Source organism: Manis javanica, chromosome 13 (genome assembly GCF_040802235.1).
Source record: "Manis javanica isolate MJ-LG chromosome 13, MJ_LKY, whole genome shotgun sequence".
Lineage (NCBI taxonomy): Eukaryota > Metazoa > Chordata > Mammalia > Pholidota > Manidae > Manis > Manis javanica.
Window position 1 is genome coordinate 51,509,099 of NC_133168.1, and position 20,283 is coordinate 51,529,381.

Sequence of the window (20,283 nt, forward strand, 5' to 3'; positions counted from 1 at the left end):
TTGTGCACATAGGAGTTCAATTGCTGAGTTGAACTGAATGCATATCTCCAACTTTTCCAAATAGTTTTAATCTGTTTTCCAAAGTAATTGTGTGGTTTTACAGAAGTAGTACATGTGAGTTTCCATTACTCTTTCCATCCTTGCCAATATTTGTGTCATCCAACTGTGTAATATTTGCACATCTGTTAGTTCTCTAGTGCAATATCAAATTATGGTATTAACTTCCATTCTGTCAACAGATTTCTTTACATTGACTGAGAAATGTCTGGCAGTGTTTACCTTGGATGGCTTGGATTCATTTGCTAAACTAATTTAATTAAACTGTTGAAGTCTAACACATATAGAGAAAAACAAGCATGTGTGTGCAGTCTGAATTTTCACACAGTGAACACATCTGTGTGACCAATACCCACATCAGGAAAAAGAGCAGAACCAGCAAGTTTAGAATCATATGAAGAAATAAAACATTTGAGGACATAAAAGGATTCTGAAGCTATATAATTTCCTTTTCTCCCCATAGGTATTATCCGTCTGTGTGTTAGCAACAATCCTTGGTTGTATATTTGGGTTGAAACCAAGCTGTGCCAAAGAAGGTAATTAGTACAGTAATTGTCTATGTGTGTGGGGTGCTTTTAGCCTTCTTTAGAATGCTGTTGAGATAAGCATTATGCTCTAATCCTGTGGGTACTTGATATCACACATCTGATGCTGCTTTGAGCTTTCTTGAAGCTCTTCTATTATTTTAGACGTATGACATGTTATTTACTCACACGACATCATCCTAAAACAACAAAAGGGACTGTGACCAAAAGAGTAACCAAACAAAGAAAAAACTAAAAACAAAGAGACACAAACACATAGGCATAGCTAACAGAGCTTCTGGAGCCCTCTGGCTGACTTCCTCTAGGGACTTACTAGGATACTTATTGCTCTAAGGAGTTAGTTGCTGAGGGAGCCCTGGAGGTTACTAGGTGACCAGTTAGCATCCCTAGACAACCAGAAACTTACCATTATATACCCTTGAGGCTTTTAAAATTTGGTGGACATCGGTAATTTCAAAGCAATAGTGATATTTTTAAGCTTCAACATACACATTTTTTTCTCTTTAAATCAAGTGCAGAAATCTATCCAGCATTGACAAGATTACTATAAATAATAAAACTTTGAATCAAAGTACAGTTGACCCTTGAACACCTGGGTTTAAACTGTGTGGGCCCACTTATATGTGGATTCTCTTCAATAAATGCATTGGAAATTTCTTTTGGAGATTTGAGACAATTTGAAAAAAACATTTTCTTTTCTGTAAGCTTACTTTTTTGTAAGAATAAAGTATATAATGTATACAACATACAAAATATATGTTAATTGGCTGTTTATGTTATCAGTAAGATCAGCAGTAGGCTACTAGTACTTTAATTTGGGGAGATCAAAAGTTATATGAAGGTTTCAACACCTGGGGTTAGTGCCCTTAACTACACATTATTCAAGGGTCAGCCATATATTATAGTAGTTTTATTTTGTCTCTGAGGTAGTTTTTTTCTCACCATTCTTATTTTTTAATTAATCTAGTAAAAACCTAGTCTATTCCAGATAGCTAGTAAAGAGTTACAATGTCAAATTGTTGTTTTTAATGAAAAGTATTTTCCTTCCATCTCCACCGTGTTTACATTTAACAAAAGCTTACTAGTACCAACTATAGTCAAGCATCTTGCTGGGTAACAGGGATGCAGTATGCTGGGCAAAATCCAGGTGTGGTCTTTGTTCTTAAGAAGTTTATAATCTTGTGTGAGACTAAAATACTAACCAGGTAATCTAGTTACAAATAGAATTAAGTGACTGAGGAGAAGAACAAGGTGTTATAAAAGCTTTTAAAAAGGAGCACAGACCTAGACTAGGCAGTTTTGGACTGGTTCTCAGAGGGAACCAGGTTAATCTGAAGGTGAGATGGGTATTTTAGGTGGGCAGGAGGGCAATCTGCAGAATGTGTCCTGCACAAATAGATTACTTCTTTTTTACACAAAGACTGACAGTGAGGTCCGTCAGGTATCTTTCTCTTCCTGAAATGTTCATAGGTAACTACTTTTAAAACCTTTTCTCACATTTTTGACATTTTAGAGACCCCCATGGCTGTGTAAGCCAACTTTCTCAGAGCATAGAATATTCAGAACAAGCCTGTGTTCTGACTTTCCTTTCCCATACCATAAGTGTTTCGGCCTTACCAGACCCAGTAAGGTTTATAATGAAATTAAAAAGTTGTTCTTGTTTCTTCTTTTGGCAAGAGATTTTTTTAAAAATGCAAACTCTCCATAAAGTTACCTTCCATTTGTGTCACTTTTCCTTGTGTATTTGTGAAGATTCTTGGGTAACTGTATTACCCTCCTCTGTGTTTTCTAAAATAGTGTTTGAATCTAACACAGGTGTATGAGTTAGTGTTTGCTTTGGAATTATTTAATGATTAGAAACATCTGACTCATTATTTACTATTTTCAGTTAAAAGTTGCAAAGGTCGCTGTTTTGAGAGGACATTTGGGAGCTGTCGTTGTGATGTTGCTTGTGTTGGCCTTGGAAACTGCTGTCTGGATTACCAGGAGACGTGTATAGAACCAGGTAAGAATGTGCGTGGAGAAAGATGGAGTCATGGGCATGAGTAGAAGACCAGAGGAAAGTTCTGCATCTTTTATATTCGAGATTTTTAGAAATGTGGCCTTATATTTCCTTAACGAAAAAAATTTCATGTGTTTTTGCCTTTTTAAGCATTTTATGGGTAGCTAAATACTGTCCCTATTTTTAATGGATGCTAAAAAGCTGTAGTCTAATTTGCATTCAAACCAAGTTCAAAAGGGGTACTTGAAATTGAATTATTTTCATTATGGGCTTATTACAAGAGTTCCTAGATGTTCACTTAAACTTTAAAATAAAACCATCAGAATATGGAAATATGTAATTTTCACAGTTTGATTTGGACTTCCTACACATGATGTGGAATAATATTTAAATGGGAATGAGCTAGATTTTAGGTTAAATTTTTAGAACTGAAAAAAAAATGGCTGATGGAAGAAATCTACATGTGAATTGTATAATAATAATTATGTTCATGTTTTAAAATGATGAAATTCTGCTTGTTTTTTTAGCAAAATAGTAGTAATTGTTGCCTTCATGCTTTCTGTCTGTTAGTTCAGGTTGACCACTGTGGGGGCAGATTCTGTGAGTAAGAGTTATGAAATAGTTCATTGTCTCTTATGGATCATGCTCCAGGAGACACCAATTCTGTGTTCATTTTTGATGTGTTGAATTTAGGCCATAAAATGTATTTTGTTGCTACTTGTTTCTAGAACATATATGGACTTGCAGTAAATTCAGGTGTGGTGAGAAAAGGTTGTCCAGAAGCCTTTGCTCCTGTTCAGATGACTGTAGGGACAAAGGTGACTGCTGCATCAACTATGGCTCTGTGTGTCAAGGTGAGGTTTCCATGCACTTATCCAGTTCTTCAGCAGCCTGACATCTTCCTAGATCTTCTGTTTTTGTATAGATGTTTTTTTTTTTTCAGTAGGAGTCATATTTATTAACTATATCAGCTGACAAAATACTTTTTAAAACATTTGATTAAAGGAAATTTCAAACATATATGTGAGTAAAGAGAGTATGTAATGAACTTTGTAATCATCAGCAAGCCTAATAAATTGTTATCTACACATGACCAATCTTGTTCCATCTATAGTCCTCACTGTTCTGCCACCACCCATCCCCTCATGTTATCTTGATATTAGTGCATACTTAATGCTGTATTTGTGGGAAGATTGATTTTGCAGTTCTGGATCACTTCTATGCCCTGGGGTCTTTCCTAGTAAGTGAGGACAGTGTCTGCCATGCATTGAGAGAGTAGAAGTGAAATTACTGCTTAAAATTATAACATAGTATGCAAACCAATGCTATTATGATGTCTTGTCTAGATGTTACTGGTTTCCTTCAAATTCTTTAACAGAACCTAGCTCTATATGAGAAGAACTAAGACATCAGGGATTTAATACCAGAAGATTTTGTTGGGTGGATAGAAGGAGGGTTGTAAATTTTGACTAAAAATGTTACCTATTTGAAAATGGAAAAGACACCTGCAAGTTCTCACAAATACTAAAACATGTTTTAGTCTTGCAATTATATGTTCTTTTTCTTCCTGATACCAGCTACCTCTTATTTTGATGCAGATAACTCTTTATGTTTGTTGTATTTCCCTAAAATCATGCCCCATGTATTTATAGATTTGTCCATGTATTTTGTTTTTGGAATCTGTCCTAATATATCTCACAGAATCACAATTGTTGTTATTACAATCAAGTGTGTCCAGCTCATTATATTTCTTGAAAATATTTTAGGTGAGAAAAGTTGGGTAGAAGAAACATGTGAGAGCATTAATGAGCCACAGTGTCCAGCAGGGTAAGATGATATTCTGAGATACTAATTTTTTTATTTTTAGAAGTACCTTTTTTTTAAACTCTTAGCAAATTGAAAAAATAGAAATAATAATTAATCACTGGTTCATTAGACGTTAGTTTTAGTCAGACCTTGTGTTTGGTGCTGGTGGTATAGAGATGATTATGGAATGACCCTCACTTGGGAAGCTAATGGAAAACAGAGGAGTCATGAATATTTAATCTCTAGAATTCATGAATGTTGGGTGGACGTATTGTGTCTTCCTTCTTAGGAAGGAAAGCCCCTTATTTTCATTAACAGTTTTGAGAGTTGAATTTGTAGCAAATTACTTTACAGCCTCATTATTTTTTTATATTTTTAAACATTTGGGAGAAGCAACATGTCTGTGAGAGGGTGTTACATAATTTTTATAATTCATATTTTTTGTCTTTATTTTGTACAGTACTTTACACATACCAGGCCATCAGAAAAAATATGGAATTCAAAGGGTGGACATTTTATGAAAATGTTAGATATATTTACCTTTGCTCTACTTAAGCTCTAACTCATATATTTTGAATTATTTATCTTCAGAAATATATTTTTACCTTTTTAAAGTAATGATTTTTCTGAACTATTAAAATTTTTAAAGCTGTATTTTTGCTTATTTTTTATGTGTGTAATTTATTGTTACTTTATAAGATGTGTATTTTTTTTCTTTTGGATGGGAGAGTAGTTTAAACAAAAAAGAACATTAACAGTAGCAGCAAAAACTAAACCTGAATCAAAGTATTCCAAAAGAACAGATCTTTTTAAAAGGAGATTTCACATGGATCCTGATCTGTCTTTAAGTCCAAGATATATTGAAAATTTAGCCCAGTGAATTTTGAATCTTTCTTTTCCTTTAAACATTGATCATTATTTTTTAATTAATGCTAACCCCAGTGAAAATATATTGTTCCTTTCTTTACAATAAGATCATAATTTAAAACACATTTTATTATACCATAAATTATTATAGCAGTACATTTGCCTGGTGGCTCAGCAGATATGCTCTTCATTGTATGTGTTGTTTGCCTCCCTCTTCAGATTTCCACCCCACATACGTATTGTGTCTGTGTGTGTCTGTGTGTGTGTGTGTGTAATCTTATTGTCATTTCTAGCTTTGAATCATTTCTTTGTTGTTTATATTTTATTTGTAGCAAATACCTTTCAAACCTCTCTATTAAATATTAATGTTTTTCAAATATATTGAATTTAACTAAATATTGTATATACCTTATGTGATGTGATAAGATCATATCGTCTAGTATGATCATCTATTAGATTCAAGTAGAGACAATGTCAGAATGTGGTTGTTCGGAAAAAAAATTAATGGAAACAATTCAAAAAATGCTATTAACATTCTCTTGCAAATTGAGAAAATATTATTACATTTTAGTAGCATTTGGTCTAGCATTTAGAATAGCAGTAAGCATGAATGATATTCTTTGTATGGTGGCTCATAGTGGTATGAATGCTTAACCAATACTATTTAATGATAGATAGATACAATGAAATGCAGAACATGTATATAAATATAAATGCCTGTAAAATATCCTTTATGAGGATGTTTGCTATGTTAGTTTGCTCTCAATTCCATACTGATCTGAGTAGAAAATCTTCACTGCATCTGTGGCAAGGAGGGAGAAAATCTTCACTTGATGTGTGTCTTCTTTCTACTTCTTTAAATATTCTCTCTTTTTCTTTCTCATTACCCAGGTTCGAGACACCTCCTACCCTCTTACTTTCTTTGGATGGCTTCAGAGCAGAATATTTACGCACTTGGGGTGGACTTCTTCCTGTTATTAGTAGACTAAGTGAGTAACTTCAGAATTGACAGAGTGTCACAATGTCAGTGAGATAGACTAGGGAGGCAGTCGTTTTTTGGAAAAATACTGGCAGAATCTAATTGTTTTACCAAACTTCTATTACAAAGTATTTGAACCTAATGATAAGGAACCAGTCTTAAACATTGTAATTACCTGGAATCTACCCTTCAAATACTTCCAAGATGATACATTTACCTTAGGATTTTCATCCCTTGGCTGATACATGTATTTTTTTTTCCTTTGAATTTTAGATTCCTTTTGTGGAAAGGTCATTCATTCATCCATTCACTTAATAAGTATTAGATCTTAAAATAGAATTTCAAAAACTAAAGGTATTTCTGATATGATACTAGTAATATAGATACAGAATATTTGCCTGGTAGTTATCCTATAGTATTGTGTACCATCCTTCCAGTTTCTCTGTCTCAACCAATGTCTTGATTGAATGATTATTCTTTAAGTTATTTTTGCAATAGTGGAATGGTCTTTCCTTAGTATTAATGCCAAAGTTTTAAGTCACATTAACATCTGTAATATGGGTATCACTTGTATCATCATTTTTACTGAAAAAGGAAGAAATTGTATATGGGTATAAAAACTAGACCTTTGTTCATTATCAATGATCAGTATTTAAGTAGCTACAGTGTAACAGTGGATTGAAATAGAAGTAAGTAAATACAACTATGTATTTATATACACCTTAGTGTTCTTCTGGAATTTTAAAATACTATTTACCAGATGAGTATGTGAGATTGGTTTAAACATTAAAATCACTCTCAGTAAATACCTATGTACATTTATTATAGTTCTTTGGTCACAGCCAAAATAATTTTTGGAAAACTTTAAAAAATTTAAGTCTTTAATTTCTACCTGGAAAAAAATAGTTTTTATTTAAAAAACCCAGTTGACATAAAAAGCCTTCAGCAAAGCCCTTGCTCGGGTAAGGAAGGCTCTGTTCTTATCAGATAGGCCCATGGTCTTTGAACCTTGAATCTACCTGTTTGTTACCATTCAGAGATAAATTCATCCTGTTGGCACCCATTATGGTGTCCTGAGTTCAGAATTAAGGAGCTGTAGGTACCTATAGGTGAAATGTAAAAGAAACCAATACACAATTAGCTTAAGCACTAGCTTTGCCTGACTGAGTGAGTAGTCTGTAATTCTGAATTGCTACGAAGACATTGAGACAGACAAACACATGCCAATCCGAGGAGCATTTTCAGGCAAGCAGGTATTGAAATGCTAGGATGATTAGTTCCATGTTCCTCTCTCAATAGTAGAGGCAGAGGAGAAGCATGACACCAAGCTAACTCAGGACAGTCTGACTTCTGTGCTTTCTCTGCTTTGAAGCCAGGAGATGCTTTTTGTCTTTAGAGTGCTGTCAAAGTTGTCTGGAGTTAGCTGGTTCTGGATTTTCAGGTTGGGACACTGTCACTCCAGCTACCTTTTCACCCTTGTTTTAATTTTGCAGATTTAGCTACTGCAGGTTTTTGTTGTTGTTGTTTTTTAAAGCTACCTCTTATAATTTAAGTATGTGACCACCAAGTTGTATCAGACAAAGATCTAACAAGCAGCATTATTACAAATAGTCTGTCTGGAATTGATAAGTTGGCCTAAGTATTTCATTGGCTTGTATTGTTTAATGTTTTTCTGAGAGAAAAATGAAATCTTAACATTGAATTTGGATCCACAAAGTTGCTGTATAATTCCCCCAGAATTTTTATGGTTATGAACTCCTGAGTTAATTTTTTTATACTGTTTAGGTTTCTGCAGTGCCAAAGCTAAATGAGGTAGACAGATTGTCAGTTGGGTTTAATAACAATCTTCAATTGTTCACCCTTGTAGAAAACTGTGGAACGTATACTAAAAACATGAGACCAGTATATCCCACCAAGACTTTCCCCAATCACTACAGCATCGTCACGGTAAGTTCTGTATTTCAACTTTTATGTGTTCACAGAAAATAAATGTAAATATGACAATATTTAAGGAAATAATTGGATATCAGACCAGAAAAACAAACAAACAAACAAACAAACAAACTTCTTTTCCAGTGTGTAGTGAGCAAGGAAATGTAGGTTCTGGTCTTTGCTTGGCCACTAACTAGCTGTGCCCTTGGGAAGGTCACCTTACCTTCTGGGTCTCCATTTTTCCAGCTGCGAAAGGAGGTGACTAAAGACCCCAGGAAATGTTTCTTGGCTTCCTTTCAGTTTTGAGAGTCTCTGATTCCGGTGTCCTGATATTTTCTTGCTAGTTTTATAGAATACTTGATTTGAGCCCCCAAACTGCCTCACACTCTTGCATTCTCAGCTTGTCTTTCCAGTCATCTTGATGTTTGAGTTGAAACAAGCCACTTTCCCTAACTCTAGATAAGATTACAGCCCTGTTTTTGTTTCAGGCAAAGTTTTCTGATTTAATTTGAATCCAAAAAAAATAGTTGAATTCATTAGGCTTTAGCGTTGAAGCCAGAAATTTAACACTTTAGGTTATATTAATACAACCTATTCTTGAACCCACCCAAAAAGGAGTTTGTTTTGCAGAAATGCTTTAATCAGAAATGCAAAAGAAGAACAGAGCACTTTTTTAAAAAAAAATTGGGAGGCTGCCTATTTATATAGGCATAGGGTGCCTAACTCATTTTGTCCTATTACATAACCTAAAACACAAATAATACATACAACCTGGAGTGATTGGTTGTATTCTGACAATCCTGTTGTTTTATTCCTCCTTAATCTATGTTAAATTCCTTGTAGGTTTGGATATGTCTCTCTCTGATGATTTTGTTCTATGACTTTTAACATTAAAAATCTCATAACTTAAATGAAACTTGTATTTTATATTTTTTAGGGACTTTATCCAGAATCACATGGCATAATTGACAATAATATCTATGATCCCAAAATGAATGCTTCCTTTGCAATTAGAAATAAAGAGAAATTTAATCCAGAGTGGTACAAAGGAGAACCAGTGAGTTGTTTGTTATAGCTACTAAAATTATTTCTTATATTATTCTCATCTGTTTCATTCAGAGTAACATACCAGATCTCCTGCAGCTTTTAATAACCTTCTTAATTCACTGTGTTTGTGGTCAAATGGAGATGAATGATGATAACCCCAAGTACAGTATCATTATATAATAGGAATAGTTTATTTCAGATGGGGGTTTGGGTTATTCTGAGGCATTTTTCTTTTCTGCTTGATTCTGCCTTCTTGTACTAACAGTATATAGCAGTAGTCTGGGGGTAATATTTTGATTTACACAAAGCTAAATGTTTCTGAAGGAGGCAAACTGACTTTGTTTGCATATGCTAACTTAGAAGTTTCTCTCTGATTGTGATTTAGGTGTGTTCTCCTTTTAAGTTTTTAAAATTTGCCCCAGTAATTCCATAGGGTCTGTTAGTCTTAATATTCTTATCAGATGGAAACAGCATGATGTTCAATTTGCAGGTTATAAATTCAGATTTTAGCTCTGACATTTAAAGCTATGTGATTTGGGGCAAATTATTCTTTCTGTGTCTTAGTTTTCTCATGTCTATTCTGTAGACATACTGTTAACTCCCGCATAGTGTTATTGTGAAGATTATTTAAGTTATAACTAGGATGCTTATAGGAATATTTGAACTGCAATTGGCAATAATAAGTGCTTAATCAATGTGAATTACATAAGCAAAAATGTCAATAAATTAAACATGCGTATTTGTGAATTTTTCTTCTTATTTATATGTTAATAAATTAAACATACATGTATTTGTGAATTTTAACTCCTATTAAGCAGCAGTATGACTCTAAAAGGTACAGGAGATGCCAACTGATTTATGTCTATACTTTTTGTTGCTGTTCAGTGTCACATTACATTATTATTTTGTGGTCTAGCTGATGGAGTTTGTTAACATCAGAAACATTCTAATACTTGAGAGGAATGCATTAGTGTTTCATGAACACATACTTCCTAAGAGATGAATGTTTGCATAATTTCCTTCTTTGGTAAATTTCCTTCATTATCTTTCCCAGATTTGGCTCACAGCCAAATATCAAGGCCTGAAGACTGGTACATATTTTTGGCCAGGATCAGAAGTGGAAATTCAAGGAATTCTCCCAGACTTCTATAAAGTGTACAATGGGTATGCATAATGTACTTTTTCTAGGACCTATAATATAGAAGAGCTTATTTTTAATCTCAGGTCCTCCTTTTTATCAAGCCCAGGTTCTAGCATTTGAGCGGTATGTTGGCTGAAAAAAATGAGAATGGTCAGAATAAGAACTGTATCTCAAATTTTAGATAGGTAAATTATAACACTAGACAAGGTTATTTTTCTAGAAGTTTTCTAGAAAGTACTGTTAACATGTTGGGGTTTGTATTCAGATCTTAGGGCAGGAATGAAAAATGAAGTCATTGGTGACTGACTCCAGTTTTACCAAGAGGCATTGATGAGTGTGTTCTTCATGAGATACCCTTTGTAGAAAGTATTAACACATGGGTTTTTCATGTGGTAGCAGTTGCTATTCTCAGATATGGAGTAATATTCTCAAATAGAGACTGGAGAGCAAATTTTAAACACAAATACAACTTTCATATGTGTAAAACAACTTTTGTTCCTTTGTTGGAAAAACAAATTTAAGTTTTCAAATAAAACTCTTACATTGCTTCAAATATAATTGATGCGTTTGACTGTTTAGTCTTTCAATGCAATTTTCAATAAGAAAAACATTTATATTTTAAGCCTAAACAGTTGTCACAGATTTAATTTTGTTTGTACTTAATTTTAGTTCAATACCATTTGAAGAAAGAATTTCAGCTATTCTTAAGTGGCTGCAGCTTCCTGAAGGTGAAAGGTATGCAGACAACTCATTTCTATTGTTGATACTCCTTTGTTTTATAGAATTTATACACTATTTTTAAATAGAGTACAAGAAAACATTGCAGTTGGCTATGAAGTTTTATGTGGTCTCTTTAGTGAGAACTTTTTAGTGAGCTGTGAAGCCACATTTTGAAGAATTCCAAACCTGCAAATTATTTGTCAGCACGCTTTAGAAATATTACTCCAGTGTTGTAGAATTTTTAGTCACTATCAATTGTTAAAAATTATTCTTTATTCTGTTTCATAATGTGTTCATAAAATATTACATTTTGATACTGTTTGATTTAGACCACACTTTTACACTCTGTATTTAGAAGAACCAGATTCTTCAGGTCATTCATATGGACCAGTCAGCAGTGAAGTAAGTATATTTTTATCAGTGATTACTTTATTGAACCTAGTAACATCTAACTGAACCTTGCTTTGAAGCAGCTTTCAAGACCTGTTTCTGTAAGAGTCCATAGTTTCTGGAAAGAGTGAATATTAAACATAATTTTACTAAACCAAGAGATGCACTTTAATCAAAGTTAGAATTGGAAGAATTGATTTGCTTATACTTTCCACAATGCTAAATTGAACTGATGATAAATTAAATTTTATATTTATCCATTCCTTATCCTCCTACATTGGCCTAAGATCTAAGTGTTCTTTGAAAATTTTGTAGATGGGTTAGAGTCCAATTTTCTATGAAAATGTGGGAGAACCTGTCAAATAGCATAAGAAGCCTCCTAGGGAATCTTCACCATAACAGATATATCTTTGTCTGACACCATACTTAAAACAGAGCTTAGGCATTAAAGAATGGGTGAGTTTATCAAAAGTACAGAGAACTTCAAATAATCATTTTTTTATTGAGTGATTACTAGGAAACTCGATATAGGGAAACTCTCATGGACTAAGGCTGTTAATGTAGCATCTTATTTGACCTGACACTCTTAGGAATTTAGCTCACTCTTGGCTGTTTGTAATCCATATAGTGCTTTGAAACATTAAATACTGCATTAAGTTTTTGTGTGTCCGTATCAATTTTGTATCTTGAAGCAAAGGAAGCAGAAGAACAAACAATGATTTAAGCTTTTTTCCTTGTCCCTCTAAGCTATAACTTTACTTATGATTTATGTTTGTCTGTGACCTAAGATATGAGAAGAAACAGTAAGGATCTGTGAATATTGTTGGTCATGATGAATGGGAGAAAGATATTACCAGGATCCCTAATCTCAGAATCCTTGTTATTTTTTTTCCTCATGTGACTTTGAGAGATAAAAGGCTAGGAATAGCTAGAGTTTCACCCCTGAATTCCCATCCATTCTCCTGTCTAAGTAGCCTAGGCTGGAGAGTTTATGAGCTTCAAAGAATCTTTATCTCAGGGTCCGGTTTGTCATGGACCTGTCATGGCTGACCTGTCATGTCTGTTGTGAGCCCTGATTTTTACAGTGCTACTTGCTGTAAATGCTTACTTCAGCAACAGCAGGAGGAAGACAGAAAGCATGCTCAAATTTCTCATTTCAGTTTAAAACAGCTGCCTGAACTTTCTTCTGGTTTCCCTTACCTTAGGTTTACCCTAGATTTGCCCCTCTTAAAGAATAGGTTCCTCTTGGGTGCTATATCATCAGGTAAAAGGGAGGAAAGACAAAAGAAGTTGATTTGTATCCAGGTCTGTATTTACCCTTTATTTTCTTACCATCAAAACCCAACTCCAGCAGCTCTAATGTAGTTTGTGACCTCATGTACCCTTGCTTTGCTTCTGTCCTTCAACTAAACAGAAATACTCCTTTTTAGAGGTGGGGTAAGGAAGATGTGACCACGTCATAATTAGTGAAAGGGAAAAGTTTCCTGTAGCTGTTTTCTTGGCTTGAACAAATTGGCTAGATGCTACTCTAATTTTTATTCTTTTCACTAAATTCACTGACACTTGAGACCCATGTGTAACATCAGTTTGGCTACAAGTAAGTCTAAGGATCATTTAGACTGATTTGATATATTACAAAAAACATATGCAAAACTACAGAAGAATTTTCTGCAGGTGGTTTGCAAGGAAAGAGGAATTGTCAAAATCAATTTCCCAATATCATTTGCATTCTTTGTGCTTGTGACATCCATATGCAAGATGATGTGTCCTTGTGACATTCATATGCAAAATACCTGTGGTTTGTAAGTAGATAATGGGTTCTAAGACTCCCAGAAGTTCTTTTTTAAAAAATTAAGTACATGGAACAAGAAGCAGCATTTCATGAATGATTTTATAATTTTGAAAATTAGAAACATTGCTTTACACAGTGAACACTTAAATGATCAGAAGATACAGGGAGAAATTGTAAAAAATGATGTGATAATTAAGAATACATTCATTTTTGGTCAAACACTGAATTGAAGCTACTATTTGGTTTAAGTTGGATTTTCTCTTAAAGAGTAGCATTCTGAAGCTCAGGGAGGGAGAGCTAACCAGATGAGCTAACATTTGCAAGTGCATGCAACTGAGTAAGGGAGTTTGGGCCCTTCTGCTGTTCATGGTCAGTGTTATTTCATGCTCTTCCTGTCTTTACCTGACTTCTCATAGCCTAATGTGTATCAGTTCTTCATAGTATTTGCATCCCGTTTTTCTTTACTAACAGAGATAGCTTTATGTAGAAATAGCTCTTAGTGTGGAATGCATCTCATGGGATTGCTTCCCCTTCTTAGGTCATCAGAGCATTACAGAGGGTTGACACCATGGTTGGCATGCTGATGGATGGTCTCAAAGAGCTGAATTTGCATCGATGCCTGAACCTCATCCTTGTTTCAGATCATGGTACTCTGAATTTGCATCATTTACCCGTCAAATTGAGTGGTGCCCCCCACAAAGTTCTTAATTGATTATTTCATTATTTCCTCTGATTGTCATAGTTACTTCTTTTTTTTATTTTAAGTATAGTTTCTTATGAGAAGTTTTTAGGAAAAAATTATGTTTAATATAAAGTACAAGTAAAATATAGAATTCACAGAAATCTAAGAGCCTATCAAGCAAAATGCACCTGTCTTTTGATAGTTAAAAATATTTTTACAATATTCAGTTTTGGTAAATCTACTCTAAAATTTTTAATTGGAACAGATTATTATGTACGGTTTTCTTTAGCGTGATAAGTCTGACATTACTGGCAGAAAATACTAAATTTGGCAATATTTTGATTTCATTTTTATTTAGCATGACCTTTAAAACACATTTGTGTATGGCCTTGGGACTACAGAAGCAATGTGTGTACAGGAAAATAGAAAATAAGTTTTCCTGTTTGTTTTTTTCTTGTTATTGTTGTTTGCTTCAGAAATAATTGCTGAAAAGTATTTCTAGGAACAGTCATAAGAAGTTACATTCTAAAGAGGCTCCAGTTCTGGAACGAGTTATACACTCCCAGTTAATATCCTAGATGATTTTGGAAAAATAACTAGGCTTTCATACTCAGTCTAAATCTGTGACATTTCTCCTCACTCACATAAAGATACTATAATACATAAACAAGAAGAGATGTTGAACTAATTTTGGATGAAGGAAAGGAAAGATTTTTTTTAAGTGAAATGGTAGATACAGTTGAAATTCTGTGTCTACCTATTGGATGTTCATCACAAACCCTGAGCACATATTTATTGAATTAGACTCTAGAAGTGAAAGAAATTATGTTCTACATGCTAAATTTTTTATTAAAATTGCAACATGTTTAGGGATTTTTTTTTCTCTTAGGCATGGAAAAAGGCGATTGTAAGAAATATATATATCTGAATAAATATTTGGGAGATGTTAAAAATATTAAAGTTATTTATGGACCTGCAGCCCGATTGAGGCCCTCTGATGTCCCAGATAACTACTATACATGTAAGTATATATCCATGCTAACTTTAAATACGATTACATTCAGAATACATTCCTCTAAATCATCGTCTCTGTAAACTCAAGTGCATAAATTAAAATTAATTTCCTTTTCATGATTAAATCTCCAGTGCAGGTATTCTGCACCCAAAGGGATTTTGTGGGACTGAATGTGAGGACACAGTCTAAAAATGTATTATTTTTTTATTCATGGCTAAGCATATCATTTGATGAGTTCGGTACAATTTTATGTTATAGTGTCTGTTTTACTTGTATTAGGCTCAAGATTCCTTGTATTAGAAAAAAATAACTTAAAAGTTCAGCTATACTTATTCAAGTTTAATTAAAGACATTCCATTAAAATAACTAACAGCTGTTCCAGAATAATATTCTGTTATGAAGAGGAATGCTGGCAGAATTGATTAATTCTATACGCACCTGATTTTTGTCCTCATAAATGACTTCTTAACCCATTCTGAAAAACAGTAAGAATAGATTTTGTAAAAAGAAAATAATATATTTCGTAATCTCTCTTGACCACATGTTGAGTCCAAACTGCTAAGAGATGTTCTAAAATATTCTTTAGCAAGAAACTCTATTTCATAACTTGTACCTCTGTTAAAGCCCTCTTTTTGATGCCCTTCCTTGGTAACTTTCAAATACCTGGGGCAAATCTTGTTTATTCTTTTGTTACTATTACTTTGAAATGGAAAGACAAAAAATCTTTTCTGACATTTATCAGAATTGGGTTAGGTTTGGGCAGTACAGAGCCATTTGTTTTCAATAAATACTGTTGAATTTCATGAAGAGAAATAGATTTCTCTGCAGGAAAATGGCTATGCAAATATTAGTCATTATATTAACAAGGTGACACAAAGCACAGACTCTATATGGGTGACAAGTTTTCATTAGTGTTTTTTAAAAATGTATAAAAGCAGTTCGCAGTTGATATAAACCCTGTTGTAAAACCTATACAGGCAATGGCAGTGCCCAGAGATATTTAGAATGGGAAGCTAAACTTTAGCTCCACCCTTATCTAAATTAGTCCCCTAAAAATCTCAAATCAAAGCAAAAACTACATATCTATTTGTCAACATACATAAAATATATATGTATATATAATACATTTTCTTTAATCTGGATAATTTTCTAAAATTTACATAAAGTTTAGCAATAGAATCCTTAGAAAGCTAGATGTTTATTGATTTGTAGCACAATATGCAATAAGTCTGTTTTCTTGCATGCAAAATTATCTTGCTAGTCAAAATTAGTCTGTTTGTCCTGTCTTCTAAGTTCCCCTTTATCTTTCTTATTTAGAAATTCTGGAATTACCATTGAATATCAAAGTAACAGTTTCCCACCCTAAGTGCCCCCTCATACATAATTCAGTTCCTCTCTCTAAAGACAAACACTGTTAAGTTTGGATTGTGTCTTCCCAGTAGTTTGCTATGCATATGTCAAACATTCATTTTAATTTGTGCACAGTAAAATCATACTTGCGCTAGATGGATGGATGGGTGGATATTTGGATACATGGGCAAATGGATGGTCAGATGAATGAAAAGATATAGGGATAGGTAGATGTTGTGTAACTTGCCTTTTCATTTTACAATATGACATAATTTCACAGGCATGGGGCAATTCCTAAAGATCTACCTCATTCCTGTCAATGACTAACATATAATGATTTAAATGACTTGTTTGAAACCTGCTTTGGTGTTTACATATACGGTCTGAATCTGACATTCTACATTTTTATATTCTTTTTATTTCTAATTGTATCATACCATTAACTATTAATTCTTATCTTTGTTCTCCTTCAGTTAATTATGAAGGCATTGCCAAAAATCTTTCTGTGAGTATCTTTCTTATTCCATGTCTAGTTATTGTTTGTTTTGTGTAATATATATTTAGAAAAAAGGTTCATAATCTATTCTTAGGATTGTAGCATTGGAATTCTTGAGTATTTGGGCTAACATTTAAATTCCCTTTTAAAGATCTTTAAGGACATGTCCCAAAATTGAAATAGAATTGAAAGTTTTTAAAAATTTATTGGCATTATTAGATTATATGAAAGTATAAGAAATAATTGGAAAAAATAGAAGGGAAAAACATATAGCAACACCATAGTGTTAGCACTATGATATATTTCCTACCAGTCTTTTTTTATGCCCATTTAAAAATAATTAGTTTGTGTCCTAGTGCTGAGTTATCAATACTACCTTTTTTCCCACTTGGTACATTTTAAGTATTAAAGTTCAGACGATTATAGTTACAAGACTGTTTGAAAATAGTATCATCAGTGGTAACTCAAATATAATCTAGTGACATAGTCTAAGAGTCCTGGGACTGTTATGCAGTAATTAGGGTTTCCTATAAAAATTGATATATATCAAATAGCTGGGATATTCAACTTGTACATTATATAAGCAGTAAGAACTCAATTTATTTTTTGCGTCTGTGACTGGTGGGCTGGCAACATATTTGTCAGAAAAAGAATCATACAGAATTAGAAAGCAATTTCAAGAGAAGTTTACACTTAAGAAAATATGGAAATAATAGTTTTTATTGACCTTCTACAATTTCAGTGCCGGGAACCAAACCAGCACTTCACACCTTACCTGAAGCAGTTCTTTCCCAAGCGTTTACACTTTGCCAATAATGACAGAATTGAGCCCTTGGTATTCTATTTGGACCCTCAGTGGCAACTTGCATTGTAAGTTCTGACAGTTCTGACAGCTTCCTCAGCAAACTTAGCCTGATATGAGTAATTCGAGGTAACCATCGCATGTTTTGACGATACTGTTATATGAAAACTGCACAAATAGGGTTCTCTTCACTCTATCCCTGGGTTTCTCAACCTTGGCCTGTTGACATTTTAGGCCAGATAATTCTTGATTGTGGGGAGCTGTCCTGTGTGTCGTGGGATGTTTGAAAACATCCCTGGCTTCTACTCATTAGATGAAAAAGCACCCTTTCTATGTTGGTGACAACCAAAAATGTCTGTTGATGTTGCCAGAAGTTCCAGGGCTGATGGGGTAGGGGAACACGCACAACTGAGAGCTTCTGTCACCTCACATCCACATTGATTCTTTCTTATGCTCCACGTTTGTTTTACCACTTGCCCTTGTATCTCTTCTGCACATTACAGTTTTCCTCATAACATCTTCAAAGTCTGGCCAATTTATGGCAGAACTCTACTTCATAAGAATGGAAAGTTGTTCAGAACTTCACTGTACAGAGTTTTCTCATTCTTGTTACACATATCCATCCATGAACCTCTATCTATTGGTGTGTTGGGAAAATTATTTGAATGGTTAATATTGTCAATATCTCAAAACCTCATAATTAACTCTTCTAATGGTTGCCAGGAAATCAGGGATCATAAACACTCTGTCAAGCAAAACCCAAACAGGGAACCAGAATTTAGTTAATTTTAGTTTCACTGCCTCTACTTTTATTACAGAGTTGAGTTTTTAGTGTTTGGAAGAAGGATATGAGAGATGGGACAGTCCCTGCCCTATTATTTCATGAACATCCACTATGTTCCAGCATTTCTTTAGGCTAAGCCACTTAATTTTTACAAACAATCCAAGTGTACAAAATTGAAACCAAGAGAAGATTATTGAATTGCCAAAGTCACAGTAGTAAATAGAGAGTTCAAAACTAGTTTTGTTTCACTGGTAGTGGTTTTTCTTTTCTGTACAGTTGCTGTATCTACAAAATACAGTGTAAAGTAGGCTCCTCAATGCTTTTCAAAGCCAGTGGTTTTACATTACCTTTTTCTGGTCTATTTAACAAAATAGTTACTAATTCTTTATTAATGGAAATAATGTCATGGTTACAAATTTTGCTTTATGGATGGACTTTACATCATTAACTCATATTATGTCAAAATTAGGAGTCCTTCAGAAAGGAAACCTTGTGGAAATGGATTTCATGGCTCTGACAATCTATTTTCAAATATGCAAGTGAGTAAACATATGCATTTAAAAATGATAGTCTATATATATGTAAAGAGAAACCGATACAGAATGAGAATGAAGCATATACTTTCAGGTAGTTGTTTTATTTTAGACATTACATTAAATAGAACTTTGTTCAAATTTTATATGTGTGTTTCATAAACATATGGTTTATATCTCATACTAAATTTCTAGTAATTATTTTGCTTATATTTGTGCTTCCAAAAGAAAATTGCTGCACTGTAAATGAAAGCTAATGATTTAATAGGAAGAAAGATATAATACTTACATTCTAAATGAACATAATATCTAACATTTACTTAACACTTTAAAATTACCAAAATTTACTCACAATAATTATATAATTGAATCCTACATCACTGTGTGAGGTGGTCACGGTAGGATTTCTTTCCTACTTCCCTGATGAAAAAAGATTTCATCATCCATCCTGTTCCAATTGTCAAGTCAAATTATCTTAAAGCTAAGACAAATATCCTAGATATCCATAGGTTAAATATGCATCAGAGTTTAAAACAATATCCTACAAAGTCCACTGAGCATAGTATTTTTGCCCTTATCTTAATATAATCAGTTTTTGTATGTACAACATGGGTAATATATAATTTATTTTCTAACTGCATATATAACTGAAATTGATTGATAAATTCTTCCTTTTCTGCGCAATCTAGGCCTTATTTATTGGCTATGGACCTGGGTTTAAGCACGGCATTGAAGTTGATACCTTTGAAAATATTGAAGTCTATAATTTAATGTGTGGTAAGTGTAAAAGGCAGCTTTCATCCCTTCTGGAAACAGAGCTGCAATAGGATTATCACGAGAAGATCACAGAGTGGGCACCTTTGTGGACATGATGATTAGGCCAGACAGACCTTCACATTTCCACCTTTCTTCTTCCTGATATGGAGTCACTTTTGAAAACAATGTGTGCAACATGCCATCTGATGACTTACTGTTTCTCCCACTAGGCTGCACATGGGTGAAGTATGACACTTAGAGCGGGGAGGTCTGTGCATCCTCAGTACATTGCACTTTGTTAGGCCCAAGGCTTAATTATATGACAGCTGAATCAGATCATGGGGTAGAAGCCAGAGAGAAGAGTTTGGGGTCTATAACAGACAAAACGGCAGAACCTCTGGTAGCAATTTTAGTTGAATAGATGGCAATGTCAAGACTGTAGAAATGCAGGAGGACCCATTAGATAGATATATTCTTGGTTTACTCTGTGCCTTCTTGACTAGTACTTTTATGGTTGAGTATTGTGTTTTAAATATTGCTTCCTTTTTTTGATAATGATATGGGACATCAGCACAACCTTAAATAGG

The 20,283-nt window shown here is 33.7% G+C and overlaps 1 protein-coding gene across 1 annotated transcript in view; it reads left to right on the forward strand.

Moving 5' to 3' along the window:
* The window catches only part of ENPP1 (ectonucleotide pyrophosphatase/phosphodiesterase 1), a 71,203-nt gene that overhangs the window by 35,828 nt on the left and 15,092 nt on the right, over window positions 1-20,283 (forward strand). Inside the window, exons 2-17 of the mRNA XM_036994156.2 lie at window positions 521-593; window positions 2,491-2,607; window positions 3,333-3,458; window positions 4,371-4,431; window positions 6,169-6,266; window positions 8,124-8,203; window positions 9,126-9,245; window positions 10,290-10,399; window positions 11,046-11,111; window positions 11,426-11,498; window positions 13,817-13,925; window positions 14,850-14,981; window positions 16,799-16,830; window positions 17,564-17,691; window positions 18,877-18,946; window positions 19,630-19,717. Coding sequence (XP_036850051.2) covers window positions 521-593; window positions 2,491-2,607; window positions 3,333-3,458; window positions 4,371-4,431; window positions 6,169-6,266; window positions 8,124-8,203; window positions 9,126-9,245; window positions 10,290-10,399; window positions 11,046-11,111; window positions 11,426-11,498; window positions 13,817-13,925; window positions 14,850-14,981; window positions 16,799-16,830; window positions 17,564-17,691; window positions 18,877-18,946; window positions 19,630-19,717 — 1,483 coding nt within the window. The remainder of the gene's footprint in view (window positions 1-520; window positions 594-2,490; window positions 2,608-3,332; window positions 3,459-4,370; window positions 4,432-6,168; window positions 6,267-8,123; window positions 8,204-9,125; window positions 9,246-10,289; window positions 10,400-11,045; window positions 11,112-11,425; window positions 11,499-13,816; window positions 13,926-14,849; window positions 14,982-16,798; window positions 16,831-17,563; window positions 17,692-18,876; window positions 18,947-19,629; window positions 19,718-20,283) is intronic.